Source organism: Spermophilus citellus, assembly GCF_964194105.1.
Source record: "Spermophilus citellus genome assembly, chromosome: 8".
Lineage (NCBI taxonomy): Eukaryota > Metazoa > Chordata > Mammalia > Rodentia > Sciuridae > Spermophilus > Spermophilus citellus.
The window spans coordinates 55810175-55830723 of NC_138189.1; the positions used below are offsets into that span (position 1 = coordinate 55810175).

General features: G+C 33.6%; 1 protein-coding gene across 9 annotated transcripts in view; it reads left to right on the top strand.

Moving 5' to 3' along the window:
* The window catches only part of RUFY3 (RUN and FYVE domain containing 3), a 75738-nt gene that overhangs the window by 36352 nt on the left and 18837 nt on the right, over nt 1-20549 (top strand). For all 9 annotated transcript variants that reach the window (XR_014023378.1, XM_081304895.1, XM_081304894.1 and 6 more), the window contains exons 2-8: nt 10627-10800; nt 11567-11684; nt 12710-12811; nt 14348-14471; nt 15989-16050; nt 17424-17489; nt 18765-18834. Coding sequence is in view for 8 of the 9 variants with exons in the window: in XM_081304895.1 (XP_081161021.1) it covers nt 10627-10800; nt 11567-11684; nt 12710-12811; nt 14348-14471; nt 15989-16050; nt 17424-17489; nt 18765-18834 (716 nt within the window). In the remaining variant the exon portion in view is untranslated. The remainder of the gene's footprint in view (nt 1-10626; nt 10801-11566; nt 11685-12709; nt 12812-14347; nt 14472-15988; nt 16051-17423; nt 17490-18764; nt 18835-20549) is intronic.

Here is a 20549-nt window from a genome sequence, read left to right on the forward strand (position 1 = left end):
CCCTTTTCTCCAAATCAATTACTCAAATTTTTATTTCTGTCTATAGCACACCTTTCTAGTGTCACTGGGCAGAAACTTTGGGCCATTTTTGACTTCTCTGTTTCCTTAACAGATTTTCTCAATTCGACCCTTTCCAATTACTTCAGTTCTTCATGGCGAGCCATTTGATCCTCTTCCCCAAAATTCATTTTACATAAGTCTCTCAGATAAATCATCCCTAGTAAATTTTAACTACATTGAATCCCTGTTCCAAACTTACAATAATTCCAGTGCTTTTGTAGGAAACAATAGGAAAGTTTCATCTCTTGTAATTATCAGCTACATAAATAGCCCTAAGACAGAGCCCAGGTATCAGGGCCTTTCAGGCTTGATATAAACCAGTAAAGACATGTAGGAACACAAGAGGTCCAAGAGGCATTGTCTCCCCCAGCATTTTACAGGGGAGGCACAGAGGAATGAGGAATTTTTTCCAACATCCCTCAAGGAATATGAGAGAGACAAATCTAATTGTTCTACATCAGATATTTAATTGTTCTAGGTCACAGTGATGCCCTCTAACATCTGTTTAAATTACTTGTATGGAATAAACTGAATAAACGGGGAACTCTTTGTATTTCCCACCTAAATGTCTTATGTTGTATCAAAAAAGAAGTCTGACTATTGTCCCAACGTGTTTCCAGAGATATTTCTAGGTGGTGTTTTTTGGCATGGAATTCATCAGGTAAAGATACCTGAAGAAGTTTGGAAAACTCTCCAAAAGTAAAATTGATTATATTATGATATAGCAGCCCAATGAAGAAATCAGTATGATTTCATAGGGAATGCTAATACAAGCTTGGATTATGAAAGAACATCTACTAAAGATTAAAGAAATGTATATCTAGCCAAGATGTACAAAAGAATGGTTTTGGAAAATAAGTCACCAAATAAGCTCACTCAATGCTAAATCCAGTTGAATGGGCTTTTTTTTTTTTTTATTTTGTTTGAAGATAACAAGAAAACAGTACTAGTTTATTACTGGAGGCTAGCAATTAAACCATGACCTGAAGCAAGAGAAGGCAGAATTTCCTTTTTACTTTTAGTTGTGAAACTCTTTAAAGTGTATAAAATAGAAAAAAATAGCATGATGGATTCTCTATCTCTATAACCTAGCTTCAGTAATTGTCAATATTTGCCGGTCTTACTCTGTTTCCACAGCTTTGTTTATGGAACATTTTAAACTGCAAACTTTACATCTTATCATCTGTAAATACTTAAGTACCACATCTAATAAAATTAGCAGTAATTCTTAAAAATATCTAATACTCAGCCCATTTTCAAAATCTGTTGTCTCAAGTAATGTCTTCCTGTTGGCTTATCTGAATCAAACTCCATGTAGGATATGCATTATTAAGTCTTTTATAAGTCTCATTAGTTTTTTTAAAATAATAGTTCTATTGAGATATAACTTATGTACTATAAAGACTACCACTTTAAAGTGTACAGGTCACTGGTTGTTAGTCACAAAATTGTGTGCTTCTGTCACCACTCTCTAATCCTTTTATTTCTACTTCCTCTCAAGCCCCTGACAACCACTAATCTATGTTCTGTCTCTATAGATCTGCCTATTCTGGGCATTTCATATGAACAAAATCATAAAATATTTGGCCTTGTGTCTGACTTCTTTCATTTAGCAAGTTTTCATTATTCATCCATGTTGTAACATGTATCATAACTTCATTCCTTTTGTGACCGAATAATATTCTATTGTATGAATACACAACATTTTGTCTATCCATTTATCTATTGGTGGACACTGGACTTGTTTCTACTTTGGGGCTAATTAGGAGAAATGATATTTTGAATAGCAATATGCGAAGTTTTATGTTTCACATTAGGAGTATATCTAGGAGTAGAATTGTTAGATCAAATGGTAACCTTTATGTTTAACTTTTTGAAGGATTGCCAGTCTATTTTCCAAACAGCTGTACCATTTTCATTTCTACCAGCAATGTACAAGGATTTTAATTTCTCTACTTCCTCACTAACATGTTTTTTTTTCCTTTAAAAAAAACTATAGTAGAGATTGTTTCTGGACTCTGAATATTCCATTAATCTATGTGTCTGTACTTAATGACAGTTCTACATCATCTTGATTACTGTTGTTTTGTAGTAAGTTTTGAAATCAGGAAATGTGTCACCCAATGTTATTCTTATTTTTCAAGACTGGCTATTCTGGGTCCCTTGCATTTCCACATGTACTTTATGACAAATTTACCAATTTCTGCAAAAATACATCTGGGAGTTTGACAGGGATTGCTTTGAATCTGTACATCAGTTTGAGGAGTACTGTCAGCAATATTAAGTCTTCTGATTTATGAACATAGGAAGTATATTTATTTTGATCTTTTTAAATTTTATTCCACAAGATTTCATGATTTTCAGTGTATAAAACTTGCATCTCTTTTGTTAAATTTATTTGTAAGTATTTGTTCTTTTTGCTGCTACAATAAATGGAATTTATAATAAGAGATTAATAACAATAAAATAGAACAGTAATAAAAATATACTCTAATAAAAAGTAGGTGAATATGGTTGCCTCAAATGTTTTATTGTATTGTATATCTTAGCATACAATTTTTTCAATTTTTCTTTTTCTTTTTTTACTTATTGAGAACTTTTCACTTTTTCATGTAAAGATCTTTATAGCTTCTCTTTGGCATATACAAATAGCCAGCAACACTATTCTGCACTTTGGGACCATTCTTAAGTAAGATGAGGGTTATTTGAGGCAATAACATAAGATTTCATCACACGACTCAGAAAAGTCAGTATATGATTTAAAACTTACAAATTGTTTATTTCTGGAGTTTTCCATTTAATATTTTCAGACCACAGTTGACATCCTTCAGAAAACAAAACCTCAGAGAAGAGGAGATTGCTATACAATTCAGTTTTGTGTGGATCTTGTACCCTTCAACCTTGCCAAACTCATTTATTAGCTAATACTTTTTCTGTGTGTGTGGAGATCCCCTCCCTGGCACCGCATACTGGGGATAGAACTCAGAGGTCCTCTACAGGAATATCCCCAGCGTTTTTTCTTTCTTTTTTTAGATGATGTATTGCCAAGAGGCTAGCCTGAAACTTCTTTTGTACTGCCTCAGTATCCCAAGTCTCTGGGATTACAGGAGTATGCCACCATGCCCAACTTGTGTGTGTAGATTCTATTGGGAATTTTTTTAATATACAATATTCAATATTATGTCAACTACAAATGATTTTACTTCTTTCTTTTCAGCCTGGATGCCTTTGTTTGTTTTCTTGTCTAACTGCCCTAGCTAGACCCTCCTGTATAGGGTTGATTAGAAGTCGTGGGAACAGAAATCTTTGTTTCTAAACTTTGGGAAAGACTTCAGTCTTTTGTATTACTTTTTCATGGATGCCTTTTACCAGGTTAAGGAATGCCTCTTTTCTTCCCAGTTTGTTGAGTATGTTATTAAAGGATGTTGGATATATCAAATGTTTTGTCTGAACTGAGCATGGTGGCTCATGCCTGTAATCCCAGCTACTCTGGAGATTAAGGTATCACAAATTCATGGTTAGCCTGGGCAATTTAGCAAGACCCTGTCTCAAAATTTAAAAATTGAAAATGAAAAGGGTTGGGTGTGTAGCTAAATGATAGCCCCAAGGTTCACTCTCCCCATACCAGTCCCCCCCCCCCCCCGCCAAAAAAAGTGCTTTACCCTTTTACCCTATTGAAATATCACAATTCAAATACTGTTTGTTCTTTATTCCATTAGTTTAGCATATTACATTGATTTTTATATGTTGTACCAACCTTGCATTCTAGTACAAATCCCACGTAGTCTTGCTACATAATCTTTTTTGTATATTGCCAGATTTGGTTTGTCAGTATTTTGTTTAGGATTTTTGCATCTATAGTCATAAAGAGTATTGTAATTTTCTTATGTTCTTGTTTGTTTGGGATCTCAAAGAAATCCTAGTCTTATAGAATGAATTGGCAAGTTGCTTCTTCTATATTTTGGAAGACTTGTGAAGGACTGATGTTAATTCTTTAAATGACTGATCTATTCCAGCAATGGTCCTGACTTGGTCTGTGTTTTTGTTTTGTTTGTTTTGTTTGCAGTACTGAGGATTGAACCCAGAGTCCTCTACCACTGGGCTACATCCTAGTCCTTAACTAGCTCCTTTAACAGGTTTCAACCCAGAGAAAGTGTTACTTAAACAAATTTTCTCTTTATATCTATTGAGTAGAAGTACATAACAATATCTTAAATAACATTAAGCAGAAAAGATAGATATGAATATAAATATATAGATAATCTAAAGGTCCTAAGACTCTAACATTTTTAGTAAATGAGAATTGATAAAGGTTCTCATACAAATAAATGTAATCAAACTAATTATTTTTTAATTAATTTTTTTAGTACTTTCAGTTACATCTTTCACAATTAATGACAACTCATTTATGCCCACTTACATTCTAAAACAATTATAGCAAAAATTCAAAATAGATTTACTAAGGAATTATTGATCTTTAGTTATTCCCAACATATAGGGTAAGTTTTCCTCTGTGTATTTTTCTGTTAGTGATTTTAATTTCATATAATAACTCCCAGGTATTATTGAAAAGCCTGAATAACAACTGTTTTGTTTCTTATATAAGATAAAGCTTTGATCTGACAAATAATCAGAAATTCTGAGGAATAACTGCTATCCCGCTTCATAAATTATTCCCACTTGACCAGGAACTGGGTGTAATGTAACATACTGAATACTAGCATAACATTAAATATACCTTACTTTTCCTTCAGTTATTTATAAAATGTTTGAAGACTGTGTATGAGCATTAGTCATTGCACTAGGAGATGAGATGAGGTCTTGGTCAGATGAGTGGTTTTCAGAACAGTGTGATTCACCATCATTCTTAGTCATGTGACTTTGGACTCAACTTTGTCATCACTATTAACTAAATGAGTTGTGTGACTCTAATTATATGGAAATTTGCAGTTCAAAAAGATGCAGTAGTCACATGGTCTTGAAAGAACTTTGATTGGAAAACCAATCAATGTAGCCTATTATTATTATTATTTTTTTAAGGTATGAGGGATTTAACCCAGGGGTGCTTAACCACTGAGCCACATCCCCATCCCTTTTTATTTTTTATTTTGAGACAGGGTCTTGCTGAGTTGCTTAGAACCTTGCTGAGTTGCTGATGCAGGCTTGAATTTACAATCCTCTTGTCTCAGCCTCCCAAACCACTGGGATTACAGACATGCGCCACTGCTCCTAGCTCATTTTAGCTTATTATTCTAACTGTATTCCCTACCAATGTGATTTGTACCAGCATCCATCTAATCACCAAAACTTGAAATGTAGAGATTATTTCCCATTCTTCAAGTTCTGCCTTTTCCTACATGTGCAAATAGTCATTGAGTCTTGAAATCATGACATTTTACCCCAGAATGCCTCTCAAAGCTATATCCCTCTTCTCTATACAGCATCCTCTATTGTAGTTTCATCTTTTATTACTCTGCTTAACTATTGTAGTAGTCCCTTTCTTACTCCCCAACTTTAGAGTTCAGGCTCCTTTTCAATTCATCTTCAACAAGAATGCTAAAATGACGTCTCAAAAATTCAAATTTTGTGACATCACACCTTACGTTAAAATCTTCACTGAGTTTAAGGTAAAAAACATACTCCTTAAATAATGTCCTTAGCAATCAATCCTGTCTCGGTCTTGTGTCATTCTCAACACTTAATGTGAATCGTAACTCCTGGCATGTTTTTCTGAGTATGCCATGTTCTTTCATATTTCTATTTACCCAGTCTGTTCCTTCTATCCTGTTCCCTCAACATCTCTACTCCTATCCCTTCCTAACCTAATTTATTTTTGTCCTTTAAGATGAACTTAAAAGTGTGATCCTCTAAAAATGTATGGACACATATCTGCCCCTTAAATTTGAAGGGAAAATAGAGAATCAGGTCAGATGCTCTTCATCTGTATATATTCCCATAGCATCCTATGTATAGGATTTCTATTTGTAGTGATTTTGCAGTGCTTCTCAAAGTTGGAAGTACACTCAAATGTAGAGAAAATGATATTATACATGCAGCCTGCCTGAACCCCTAAAATGATGTCATTTTCTACTATATTTGCCTTAAAAATATGGAAAACTTACATTCAATTCTATAAATAGGCATATTTTATTTAATATAAAGACATGTAAAATTATTTTTCCTGGAATAAAACTGATCACCGTTAAAGATGATAATGTTTATCCTGAAATTTCTAGTGTTCACTATACACTGCCCCCTCCTGTTCTCCAGAAATTTTTATTAGCCAAGTTTGAAAAAGAGAAAAGTAAGCACTTTGATGGCAGGACACTAGGCCTGTTAACCTCTATGTTCCTAGCATTAAGCCATGTCTAAGCACAATAGATGTTCACTATTAATTAAAAAGTAATTAAAAGAAAGTTCAGCATTGGAATAACAGTGTTAAATGTTAGCACTGTGAAATTTTTAAATTTTTGTTATTATTCTTATAGAAAAAATAGGACTAATAACACTATGAAAAATTATACTTTTTTTTTCTTTTTTTGTGCAGCTGAGGATCAAACCCTGGGCCTTACACATGCTTGGCTAGTGTTCTGTGACTGAACTACAACCCAACCAAAAAATTATGCGTTTCTCAAAAAAATCATTCTGTCCTATACCATGTGACAGAATCTTTTTTTAACTTTTTGTAAAGCACAAAATACATAAGCGTATGTAAGCTTTCACATACTCAATAAACTTTTACATACTCAACACTCTCAAATAACCAACATCCAAATTCACAACAAAACTTTACCTCTGCTTTCCCTCTGTGCTTTCAAGTCATTGCAGCCCTTTTTATAGCATAGATGAGTTCTGCAGAGTTATTTTATACTCAAATACAATTTAAGACAAGTAACAAAACAGAAAAGTTTAGTAGTTACTTTCAGTAATTTACTAACTAGGAGACATAATTAAAAATTACTTATTAATATGATATGTCAAAAGCTTTGTAATGTTGTGAACAACCAATAAAAAAAAGTAAAAAAAATTATTTATTACTGATCACATTATTATTTACTAACACAAAAATGTTAATAAGCATTAAATAATACTTATTATAACTTCTATGTTAATTAACTATGAGAAGTACATTCCTTTTAAGCTCTTATGTCTAGTAGTCATATTACCTGGTTCTTGTTAGACTTTTGTTTGTTTAAACTGGCAGTTCTCAGCAGGAGGGGGGGGCCTCCATTTTTTTTTTTTTTTTTTTTTTTTTGGCTCCCAGGGGGCATTTGGTAATATTTGAAGACAGATTTGGTTGTCATAACTGAAGGAGTCTACTGACATCTAGTGAGTAGAGGCCTGAACTACTGTGAAACTTACTGTGACTTGCTGCTTGTCACAGTTTACAGCCTGCTTCTAATCTAGTGAGAATTAGTCCCATGGGGAAAGCTAGATTTGAAGTAAAAAACATGCCCCCCATGAAAAATAATTTCCTACATCAAAATGTCAAGTCATACCAAGGTTGAAGGTAGAGTTTAATAAAGAATGGTGGTACTAATCTTTCTATAGCCTGTTCAACCCAATCCCAAACCACATGTTCAACATTTTTGCTACTGATTACAAGAGAAACAAAATGAAACAGTGTAGATGGGTTGGTGTGAGTACTTCTGCAAAAACCTCTCACAGCATGATATTAACTTCAAATCTGGCTCTCCCCATGGGACTAATTCTCATGAGGACTAGAAGAAGGGTTGTAAACTGCCACTAGTGGCATTGTTAAATTTTGTTAATTAGTTTGTGAATTAAAGGTCTACAGGCCCTATTAGTGATTGTTGTATTCAGCTACCTTTCCTATCCCCTACTATCCCCCCTCCCCTTCCCTCACATCTTCTCTCTCTACCCCATCTACTATAATTCATTTCTCTCCTTGTTTATTTTCCCATTCCCCTCACAACCTCTTATATGTAATTTTGTATAGCAATGAGGGTCTCCCTTCATTTCCATGCAATTTCCCTTTTCTCTCCCTTTCCCTCCCATCTCATGTCTAATGTATGAAATATGATATGTCAAGAGCTTTGTAATGTTGTGAACAACCAATAAAAAAAAAGATGTGAAAAAAAATTAAATAAAATAAAAAAATTTTAAAAATAAAAATAAATAAATAAATAATTTTTAAAAAAAAGGTCTACAGGCTTGAAGCACAGCAAGTGTAGCCTTATACGCAGGTAGTTATCCCAGTCCAACAGCAGTTTCCCTGCCACCTATTTCGAGGGGTTAAGTGGGGAGTCCAGTTGTTCTCCACAAACATTCATGCCCGTACACCCAGTGATTAGAGAAAGTCTGAAACATAGTAATACACAAAAGTGCTGGTAATAAGTAGAAATTAATATTTGACAAAGTTATTCTTCATGGCTGTCTTTCAGAAAATAGTTTTGTGTATATTTCGCTATGAGCTTATTCTACCTTTTTGTTGTATGTTTTTGTGCTGAGGCTCAGGCTCACAGTCTTGTGCGTGCTAAGCAGACACTCTACTGCCAAGCTACACCACCAGTTCCTTCCTGTATCCTTGACAAGTTGATCTACCATGACCCAAGAGAGCTGCATTTGAACCGTAGTCATAAAACATTTGTTGATATGTGAGAAATAATTAATTGGAATATGGATAAATTTTTACTTTCATATAAAGTATTTCTCTAAAAATATTACCTGAAGGGCGGGGTTGTGGCTCAGTGGTAGAACGCTTGCCTAGCATGTGTGAGGCACTGGGTTCAATCCTCAGCACCGCATATAAAGAAATAAAATAAAGGTCCATTGACAACTAAAGTATATTTAAAAAATATGTATATTACCTGAGAAAATACTAAACATACCAAGATTTGTGTAGTTGGAACTATAAATGTGGACGCCCTTAAACTTAATGGAGAAAATTAGATTAGAATTTGGCCATTTGACTCTGCTCATTTAACTGTGAAAGCAGATATAAATGAAAACATTGTGTGAACAAAATTATTTGGGATAATTTTCATAAAATAGTTTTATATTAACTGCATTATCTGTGTTATGAAAGCACATGGTTTAATTAGTACTTTAGTTTTCCTAAGAAAAAATGGAGTGTTTCATAGACCTCTGGGCCTTTTTTTAGATGTTGTTTGGGGGGAGGGATTTTGTAATTGTTGTTTTATCTGTTTGGGGTTGTTTTGTTTTGTTTTAGGGAGTCAGGGATTGAACCCAGAGGCACTCAATCACTGAGCCATATCCCCAGGCATTTTTGAGACAGGATCTCGCTAAGTTGCTTAGGGCCTTGCTAAATTGCTGACACTGGCTTTGAATTCACAATCCTCCTGCCTCAGCCTCCTGAGTCGCTGGGATTAGAGGTATGGGCCAACATGCCCAGCCTTTTGTAGTTTTTAATAGAAATTTGATGTTTTGAGATACATGTAGCATAATGGAAAGGATATTTGCTTTCATGTCAAATCTAAGTTCAAATACTGCCATTTGTGAACTGTTGACTTTGAACCACTATACTCTTCTGTGCCTGCTTCAGTATCTGAAAAAAAGGAGAATACTTAAGTGGTAATAGCAAAGTAATAAGTAAATAAGGTAATCATGTAAAAGAATGATCAGGAGGAGGAAAGGATAAACATTATTTGGAGTCATAATTTCATTTAAAGGTAGATCATAGTGCTTAAGAGCACATGGTTTGGAGTTGGACACATGGGATCTGGACTCTGGCTTGATCACTGATGACTCTCTGTGCCCATGGACCAGCTACAGCTATTCAGTAGACACAGAATGTGATGTGACTTGTGCAAGATCATATACTGAGTCAAGAAAGAGCAGTTGAGGCTTTACTCTCTTTGTAAGCTTAAGTTAAGCTTTACTCTCCCTGTACAGTGCCTTGCACAGGTTAAGCACCAATAAATGAGGGTGGTAAGTGCCTAGACTGTTCTGAGTTCTGTCAGATAAAATGTGGTACTTAGTCACTTTCCTCAGATTACCTTTGGTTCTGAGAACCACACACTATATTCTAAGTCTTAAAAATTCAGAAGTTAAGATCTATTACCATATTATACTAATAATGTTGATGCTTCATTTAAATAAAAAATGATATTAGTATAAATACTAATAACGCAGTTTAAGTACTTTATTGTTTTTTCCTACATTGGCTTTATTTTTAGAACACTTAAGAAACTGTAGAGAGAGGGGCAAACTAGAGTGGAAGCACAGAGACCAGTGTGAAGGCAGCACAGTAGTGAGCTATGATGGGTGCCCAGATGGGGTGGTGGTAAGAATATAAAAAGACTGTACTTAAGGCTTAAAAAAAAAAAAAAAAGTAGATTTTACTGCTTCATCAAAGATGCTCTAAAGGGCAGTAAACATCTTATTTTTTTCACAGCAAGTACGTGGCCAAGAAGAACATATAAGTTTTATAGTATGGTGCCACTTCCTTGCTTTATCACAAGTCACCACCAGTATTACTTACCATTGCTTTTATACCATCAGTGCAAATATCACCATGGTGAAATCCCACTGGATTTTACAATTCCCAGTAACCAAACTTCATTCTCTCCCCTTTGGCTGCAGATCCAAATTATCTCATGGCTAATGAACGTATGAACCTGATGAACATGGCCAAGCTGAGTATCAAGGGTTTGATTGAATCAGCTCTGAACCTGGGGAGGACTCTAGACTCTGATTATGCACCCCTGCAGCAGTTCTTCGTGGTGATGGAACACTGTCTGAAACATGGCTTAAAAGGTGGGCTGGGGCCTCAGAATGTAAATGTGTATGCAGCTGTTTCCTAGCACTACATAGTCAAAAAGAAAGTATTCTTTGAGGAGCTAAAGCATAAGACTTGAATTAATAAAATTAATCCATTGGAGTGCAACCTGTATGGGAGCAGAGCTATGGTTGTCTTAAAAGACTTATAGGACTTAAAAAATACAGATTATTAAATGTTAAGAATTGGAACCACCATTATAAGTAATTAAATCCAATACAGCAGTTCTATCCAATTGGCAGGCAATATAGGTCTGCCTATAATGGGTCATGACTTGCCCAAGGTCACACAGGGACAGAGCAGGTGCTAGAATTCAGGTTTCCTGACTTTTGTTTCACTACTCTTTCTATTTAACCACAGGTTTTTGAAGCAGAACCTAGACTTGTTCACCTTCACTTTCTCCCTTCTCAATATTCAGTTTGGGAAACAGTCTTTACCATTGGGCTATTTTTTTTTTTTTTTACTAATACCACATGGTTTAGTAATTATTAAATTTTGGTGTTATGAGGCTAGGTCACAAATTCTTTCTGAAAGAATGACTGTGTATTTTAGGAAGTAGAGAATATTTTCACAAAATTTTATGTATTCTGAAAGCATAAATAATTTTATAATTGTCTAATAGCCTAGGATTGGATTCCTGAAAAAGACATCTAATAGATGGGAGGTATGTAGTGGGGTGTATAGTGAGGGACTATTTGTGTTTTAAAGAACATTTAAAATACTGCATTGTTTTTGTCACCTTAGCCAAGAAGACGTTTCTTGGGCAAAATAAATCCTTCTGGGGTCCTCTAGAACTGGTAGAAAAACTTGTTCCAGAAGCCGCAGAGATAACAGCAAGTGTTAAAGATCTTCCAGGACTTAAGTAAGTCTAAAGTTGAATTCTGTTTCTCAAGAACAACATTCTTATTTCTTGAAGAATAATACTAAAGATAATAATACCTATGATCATTTTTACAACATTACAAAATGCATAATGTTATGAGTAAGAGAACTGGTATGTAAAATTTTCTTAAAGTGTGCTCTTGAAGGATAATCATTCTAAAAGAGGTTGGCTTCATGTTAAAATACCAAAGTTCTCCTTCACCCCCCACCCCAATACTGGGGACTGAAATTAGGGTTTCACACCTGGTAGGCAAGCACTCTACCACTGAGCTATACTCACAGCCTAACATCTTTTTAAAAAAAAAAAAAAAACACTTGTGAGAATCAATGTGTCTCAAGAAATTCAATCTAGGGAGTTGACTTAGGGAAATAATGTATTTGATGGGGTTCTAAAGTCAATATTAAATCGGATATCAAGTGAACCTCGGGAATTGACACCTACAGCCTGTCTTAGAACTTGAAAAAGAGTAGTGATCACCCTCCCATATGAGATTGGTTTAATCTTAATCAGATAGAAGTTTAAATTGCCTGAATTCACATTCATGTTTGGTCCTTATATAACCCATACTAAATCTAGGAGTATTTAGAAATACTAATCTGATGGAACATTTCTAGTTGGGCTTCCCAGAAGTAAGTCTGGGAAGTAGTCACATTAAGTAACTGTTTATTTATTTATCTCTCTGTTTGTTTGTTTGGTGGTGGTGGTAGTACTGGGGATTAAACTCAGCTTTGTATATGTTAAGCAAGCACTCTATACTAAGCTACAATCCCAGTGCCCTCTTTCAGTTATTAATTCTTTGTAAGAGCATTTATCCTAAACACACCCCTGGATCTTACTATTCTGCACAGAATTCCCAGTATAGGACTGTATTGAGACAGGATATGAGGAACACCTCAATGTGCTCATTATACTGGGAGACCATTGGAAAATGAAGTGAATCTGTTCCACAGTGACCCCTGCCTCTGTTGCTTACATTTTTAGTCATTTTGTCTCTGTTCTTGTAGGACACCAGTAGGCAGAGGAAGAGCCTGGCTTCGTTTGGCATTAATGCAAAAGAAACTTTCAGAATATATGAAAGCCTTGATCAATAAGAAGGAACTTCTCAGGTATGAACACCTTTTTGAACTTTCTTTTTCCCTTGATGTGTTCTGTCATAAAACTGAATCATACAAATTTTTCATTTTATAAGAAATAGTTGACTCATAACAATTTCACTAATATTTACTATCACACTTCACATACTTGTATTTCCAAGTGGATGTTTTATACTATGTGTGTTCTATCACTCTGACATACATGGTTTTTTGCAGGGCATTCCAAACCTTAATACCTCCAGAAAACAGAGAAGACTTTGACACCTTAGTGTGTGCCCAGGCTCAGTAAGATAAGAAGTTGACATGTATCATTAAATTTAAAAACAGCCCCAAAATTCCAGATGGATCATAGATGTAAGTAGGAAAGACAAAACAATAAAACTTTTAAAAGAAAAAGAAGGCAAAATTTTCTTAAGATGCAAAATTTTGCTACTTGTAAAGGGAGAAAAATGGATAATTTGGGTCACATTAAAATGAAGAACTTAGATTCATCAAGATACTCTTTAATATTAAGAAAGAGCCCATCTTTCACAGAGTGAAAGATGATTCTAATACATAATACATATATTCAACAAAAGTTTCATATTCAAGGTATATTTTAAAACTCTACCAATCCAGTAAGAAAACACATATAAGCAATATAAAAATAGGCAAAAGATGGACTGGGGTTGTGGCTCAGTGGTAGAATGCTTGCCTATCATGTATGAGGCACTGAGCTCAATTCTCAGCACTACATAAAAATAAATAAATAAATAAATAAATAAATGTCCATCAACAACTAATGAATTATTTTTTAAAAAATAGGCAAAAGACTTGAACAGATGTTTTTAAATCATTTTCAACCTATTATGCATGTTTGCTCATTTTTGCTAATTAAGCAAAAATTAATATATATAATTCATCTGTTCACATTTGTAAGATGCTTACTTACTGCATTGAAGGAATGTTATTTTTAAACAGAATTAAAAATAAAAAAATTTTAAGAAGGTATTAACTTTTAAAAATCAAACCAGGGCTGGGGATGTGGCTCAAGCAGTAGCGCGCTCGCCTGGCATGCGTGCGGCCTGGGTTCGATCCTCAGCACCACGTACAAACAAAGATGTTGTGTCTGCCGAAAACTAAAAAATAAATATTAAAATTCTCTCTCTCTCTTCTCTCTCCCTCTCTCTCTCAAAAAAAATAAATAAATAAAAAATAAAATAAAAATAAAACCAAATAAAATTTTAAAATGCATAAAAGATTTCAGAAGTATCCAGTGATGCATCACAAATATAAATATATCAGAAAAGTCTAAATACTCACTTCAATAAAAATACCATCTGATCATCTTTTTTTCAACCAGATCACTTGTTATCTGAAGAGTCTATTCATGCACCTGCTATCTAAAATAAAATATTTATGAAACACTTTCTTCTTTTAAAACTTTGTCACTATTATCATAGATGACCATATTAACCATGAGGCAAGCATTTTTCTCTTTCCTTAATGATTATATCATTGGATTTTTGAGGTTTTATTATAGTAGAATATTCTGTATTTCTCTTACAGTGAATTCTATGAACCAAATGCCCTCATGATGGAAGAGGAAGGAGCTATAATTGCTGGTCTGTTGGTGGGTCTGAATGTCATTGATGCAAATTTTTGTATGAAAGGAGAAGATTTGGACTCTCAGGTATGGAAATAATACTCATTTAACCAAGTGTGTCACTTTGGGTTCTGTTATCTCAGGAATTGGGTTAATTAGATTATATCAACTAAGAGGAGAATCATAAATGGGATTTCCTTTAGTTTTGATGTATGAAAAATTAGATTTTTGTCTTCTAGAATATTTTTCAAATTTATTATCTTGGCTGCAATTGCTGTTAAATATTTTAAAAAGCCAGTAAAGTGGCACACACCTGTGATCCCAGCAAGTTAGGAGGCTGAGGCAGGAGAATCCCAAGTTCAAAGCCAGCCTGGGCAATTTAGTGAGACCCTGTCACAAAATAAAGAATTAAAAAGGGCTGGGGATATAGCTCAGTGGTAGAGTGCACGCACTAGGTTCAATCCCCAGTACCATCCAAAAAAACAAAAGCAACCCAGTATAGCGTGGTCTTTAAGATTAAAGACTCTAAAGCCAAACTGCTTAGTTTTAAATTGTCTTCTTCATTTTCTAGCTAAATAAATTATGTAGGTACTTAGTTTCTTGGCACCTCAGATTCCTTGATATAATGTAGGGATTTTTTTTTTTTTAAGAGTATAAATAAGCTAGGCATGTTAGCCTATAATCCCAGTGACTCAGGAGGTTGAAGCAGGAGAATCACAAGTACAAGACCAGGCTCAGCAATTTAGGGAGACCCTAAGACACTACCCAGGGTTCAATCCCCAATACAAAAAAAAAAGAGAGAGAGAGTAATTAATGGGGTTCTGTGGGGAATAAAGAAATTAGTACACATAATTCACTTAGATTTAGTCTTAGCACATATTAATTGCCCAGTAATTGCTTTTTCACTATTATTATTTCTTACCTCTTCTGTGTGAAATATTATGATTAATTTCTGTTAGGTTTTACTCTGAGAAAATATAAGACAAAATATGACTCAATCTTGATTAAAAAAAATTTATACTAGAATATTCTGAATAAGCTGAATAATTAAATAGCAAATCTTGAAAAATGAAGATATGTGCATCAATGAAGCTTTGAAAGAATAGACACCACAGGGAAATGTGCATTATTTTTATAATTTAACTTTTAAAAACTTATCCCTAAAAGCAAATAGAAATTCAGTAGCAGAATGCCTGAAATAAGTAAAAGAGAAAGAAACTTTAAACCTTATATACATTAAGTATTCTGTTGACTGTCTCAGTTAATGATCTGGTTTCCTAGTCCTATTGATATAATCTTGATCCTATACTTCTAACTCACAGCAATTCTTGATTATATTAAAAGTAAAACATTAAGGGCTGGGAAGTATCATTGGTAGAGTGTCCTGGGTTCAATACACCGTGCTGAAAGGGGAAAAAAAGCAAAACATTGTATTTGTATTAAAAATTTCTGGTGATTATCATGACTATTTTATTATATTGAATGCCTAGAAAGAGACATTTTGTTGTTGTTTGTTTTTTGTTTTACTCTTACAAAAAGACATTGTTTTATGCCTTGGAAAAAGCATCAAAATTTGTATTAAATTCTGAAAATTCTCTCTGTAGGTTGGAGTTATAGATTTTTCAATGTATCTCAAGGATGGGAACAGCAGTAAAGGTAGTGAAGGGTATGTGCAAAGAAAATTAGATTTCTTTTTTCCTTTGTAGTATTTTTTTCCCCTTTGGTCATATTTAAAGTTTATAACAATACGGATTTAACTGACTTGCCAAAAGAATTTCTGATGATATAGCTTTAAAAATATCTGAGTATTTGTGCCTCCTACTAAATCCATTTAGTTTAAATAATTTTCTGTTGTGTGGTTCAGGCAAACAAAATTAAAATTATGAAATTATCTAATTCTTCATCTCTTAAAGTAATATTTGAAAACATGATCTTTTTGACCAAAGGGATTACAATGTCAGTTGCTTAAAATTTGCAATATGAAATATGCAGCATGGGGTTATATAAAATATTAACATCGAGGGAATTGAGTGAAAGGTATATGGCAATTCTGTACAACTTTACAACTTTCTTATTAAGCAAATATTATTTCAAATACAAAAATTTAAATACTGTGGTACTTGCTGATTAGAGATCAGAAGTATACCTTATATCCTTTATGTATTTAGCAGTTGAAAGCATAATTAGTCTGATATTTTTAATCTTTGACTTTGAGTTTAAGCTTATGTCATCTGTAGGAGCTGGGGATGTGTCTCAGTGTTAGAGCAATTACCGTAGTGCACATGCCTAGCACACAGGAAGCCCTGAGTTCGGTCCCCTGCACTGCCAAAAGAGAGAAAGAAAAAGTATATCATTTGAACTTGTGCCTTTTATAGGTTAGTTGGTTCTAAATGAACCTCATTTTTCCACACTTTATTTCCCTAGTAATAATAAGCACTTAACCTTTACAAGCCTTTTTTACCACTTGCTTTGAATAAAAATAGACTTAAAGGTAAATATATAGCCTTTGGGAACAGCTACATTATACTATAAGTGAGTTTAATTCATTTCCTATGGGGAATAGAAAATTTTTGCTATGAATAATACTAGTGAAGCTGAAAAAAATGTATTAACTTGCAAGAAAAAAAACTTTTTAAACTTAAATGCCACTGATAGAGAAGTTTATGGCCTATAACCTAAGTTATTAAGATTTATAAGCGGGCTGGGGTTGTGGCTCTGTGGTAGAGTGCTTGCCTAGCATGGTGAGGCCATGAGTTCATTTCTCAGGACCACATATAAATAAATAAAATAAAGGTCCATTGACAACGAAAAAAATATTTAAAAAAAAAGATTTATAAGCTATAGCAGGGGCTTTATTAATGTAGACTTTTATTTTTAAACTTCCAAGTCGTTCTTGTTGATATGTGGAGAGGGTTATTATGCATCATGTTTATTTTGTTCACTATATGTGCCCCAATTTTCTTCTCATGTTTTATGAAGAGATGGGTGGTGTTTCTATTGTTATTTATTTTATTTTTATTACTTCTCTTTTTCTTCCAGGGATGGTCAGATAACTGCAATTCTGGACCAGAAGAACTATGTAGAAGAACTCAACAGACATCTGAAGTAAAGAATGAATAAATAATATTACTTTACTGGGGTTTTGTTGGGAGAGAAAGGAAGTATAAAATGATAAGCAAGGAGGATAAATTCAGACAATGTTCAACAAATATATAAATATAGAATTCCTGATTGTCAGGCACTGAGTTAGACATTAGATAAATGAGATTTAACTGTTTTGGTGACCCTTAGTGAAAAGCAATATAAGAGACTATAAAACAGTAATTTAGTGATTAAGTAAATAAATACATTCAGTTAAGAATTTTAAAATGTGTGGCACAGATATTTGAAATTGGCAGCCTACTTGGTGCAGTGATAAAGCCACAAATTTTAGTATTAAACTAAACTCAGTAATTTAGTTCCTATATATCTCTGGGTCCCTTGTGTTTCTCACTAATACATTTGAATTGAGATATTAATTAACCTTCTCTTCACCATTACTGCCCTTAATTTATCAAGCATTCACCAAGGAGTTTCAGAACTCTTCAGAAATGAAATTTTCCTCTGTCCTGAGGACAGTAATCTAAAAACTATTGATATTCTGAAATATGTTGATATTCTTGTTATTGTAAAGACTGCTTAATAATTCCAAAGAATAATTAGTGCATACAAAAATTATATTTTTGTAGTTTGTAGAACTTTTATAAATTCTGTTATGAAAGCCATTTTTAATTTGACTTACAATGTGATTATATTTATACTAGTATCAGTATAAATTTTGAGTAGTCTTCATTCCAGCTAACAAATTCAAGAGCAATTTATTTTCTCTGGGGACCAAGAAATAATCATGACTATAATGAACTATGGAGATATCACCCAAGCAAAGATACAGTTACAGCTGATAATAAAATATAAACATGGCTCTTATATTAAATTATTTATTCTAATTTCCATGCCTTAGTTTCTTTATCTGTAATTGGAGACACCTAACACATGGAGCTGTTGAAAGAATAAAATTGTGCAAGTGAAATAATTTAGAAGAGTGCTTGGTACATGTAAAGCATTTAATTCATATAGCCTATTTGTGCTTTATATAGGTAAACCCTGAAATTTACATGTAGCTCATTAGCTCTTTTTTTATTGAACAAATACTTAATACGAACTCTAATGCCAAAGATAAAGCAGCTAAGGCAGACACAGCCTTTTGTAAGCTGTCTTAGAGCCTAATAGTCTATCAAAAATTATAGACATTAGACAATGAATGAATGATAAGTATGGGTGTTTCAAAAGGAAAGTTCAGGGTATTGTTTTCAAAAGAGACCATTGTTTTTCTCTTGGTAGTGCTACTGTAAACAACCTTCAGGCAAAAGTAGATGCATTAGAAAAATCAAACACTAAACTCACAGAGGAGGTAAGTGTTTTGGAAATTCTTTGACCTATAAAATTTAATAATGTATATTAATGAAATCAGTAATTTCTATGTAACCTTAGAAATGAAGGATTTGACTTTTCAAATATATCTACTATAGTATATAACTCCTTTTTTACCTGACTGGTTAGTTGGCTTATCCTGGGATTCTCATTTAACCCAGTTAGACTGCATAGGCATGTTTTCTAAGTATCTTTTATGCAAATGTTTTGTCTGAGCTGTCCTAGAGTAAATATTTAGCATATAGCATGATATTCATCATTTATTCATTCAAATAACATTTTAGGCACTAGGTGCTATAGTTACACAAAGATTTATATGTGTTAGGCATTGATTTATATGTTTCAGACAGGCAAGCTTCTTATTCTCTATATTCTTATATTCTTCTTGGGACAGTAAGATAAAATAAAGATCACTGGTCAAAAGACCAATAATTTCTGCTTACTTGTTAAGCTATTTATATGTCATGTGCTCCTGAGTCAGTTGACCTCTAAGAGGCCCAATTCCCTCACTGGCAAATGGAGTGTTTATACTCCTCCTTATAATCTCACCATTACTTAGAAGATCAGATAATAATAGATATGTGAAAGCTCTTAGAATAAGTTCCTGAAGGAAAAAATAACCTCATATGTTCCTTCTGATTAATGAAGCTATTTTCCCTAATTTGCCAAAGACTAAGCTACAATTTTTTTTCTTTAATAGCATTAGATGTGTGTGTGTGTGTGTGTGTGTGTTTTGCTGGGAATTGAACCCAGGGCTTATGTGTTCCAAGCAAGCACTCTAAAATTGAGCCACATTGCCAGCCCTTTTTATTTTTTATTTTTAGACAGGGTCTCACTAACTTGCCAAGGCTGGCTTTGAACTTGCAATCCTTCTATGTCAGCCTCTCAAGCTGCTGGGATTACAGGTGTATGCCACTGCACCCAGCAGCATTAGATGGTTCTATGAAAATCCTCAAGTAAAATTATCCAAATTATTGCAAAGAGCTTGTCTTCTCTGTTTCTAATTATAATGGACATGTTGTATTCAGTGAGATAAATTTGGTTAAACAAAATCAAATTAATGCACTGATCAGGAATATGCTATTCCTTCAGAACAAACATTTTAATTTTAAATGCCTGTTTCTCAGCTCTGTGGGCTTTAATTTTGAATGAAGAGTATATATATATGAAACTTTAACTTATGGATATGACCCTTAAAATCTATCCCATAAGGTTTTAAGCAATCCAGCACAAACATTTCTACTGAGGTTCTTTTACTGCTGTATTGAGGCAGTATGGCATAGCAATTGAGGCACTGGGTTCAATTCTTAGCACCATATAAATAAATAAATAAATATATGAAAACTTTTTAAAATTTTTATTTAAAAATCAGCAACAGGAGATTTTAAAATATATTTTTAGTTGTTAGTGGACCTTTATTTTATTCATTTATTTATATGCAGTGCTGAGAATCAAACCCAGTGCCTAGGCAAGCACATGCTAGGAAAGCACTGTACCACTGAGCCGCAACCCCAGCCCAGGAGATTTTTTTTTAAACCTACATTAAAGATATTTCTCCTGAGTTCCTTTTAAGAACATTTTTCATTGGGTTATAAATAGTTTCTTTATTTCTAAGACTATTCAAGCCTAAAAATTTTTGCCTAGCAGATCATAAATTATTTTATGCTATTAATACAAAAATAAATAAAATTTCAC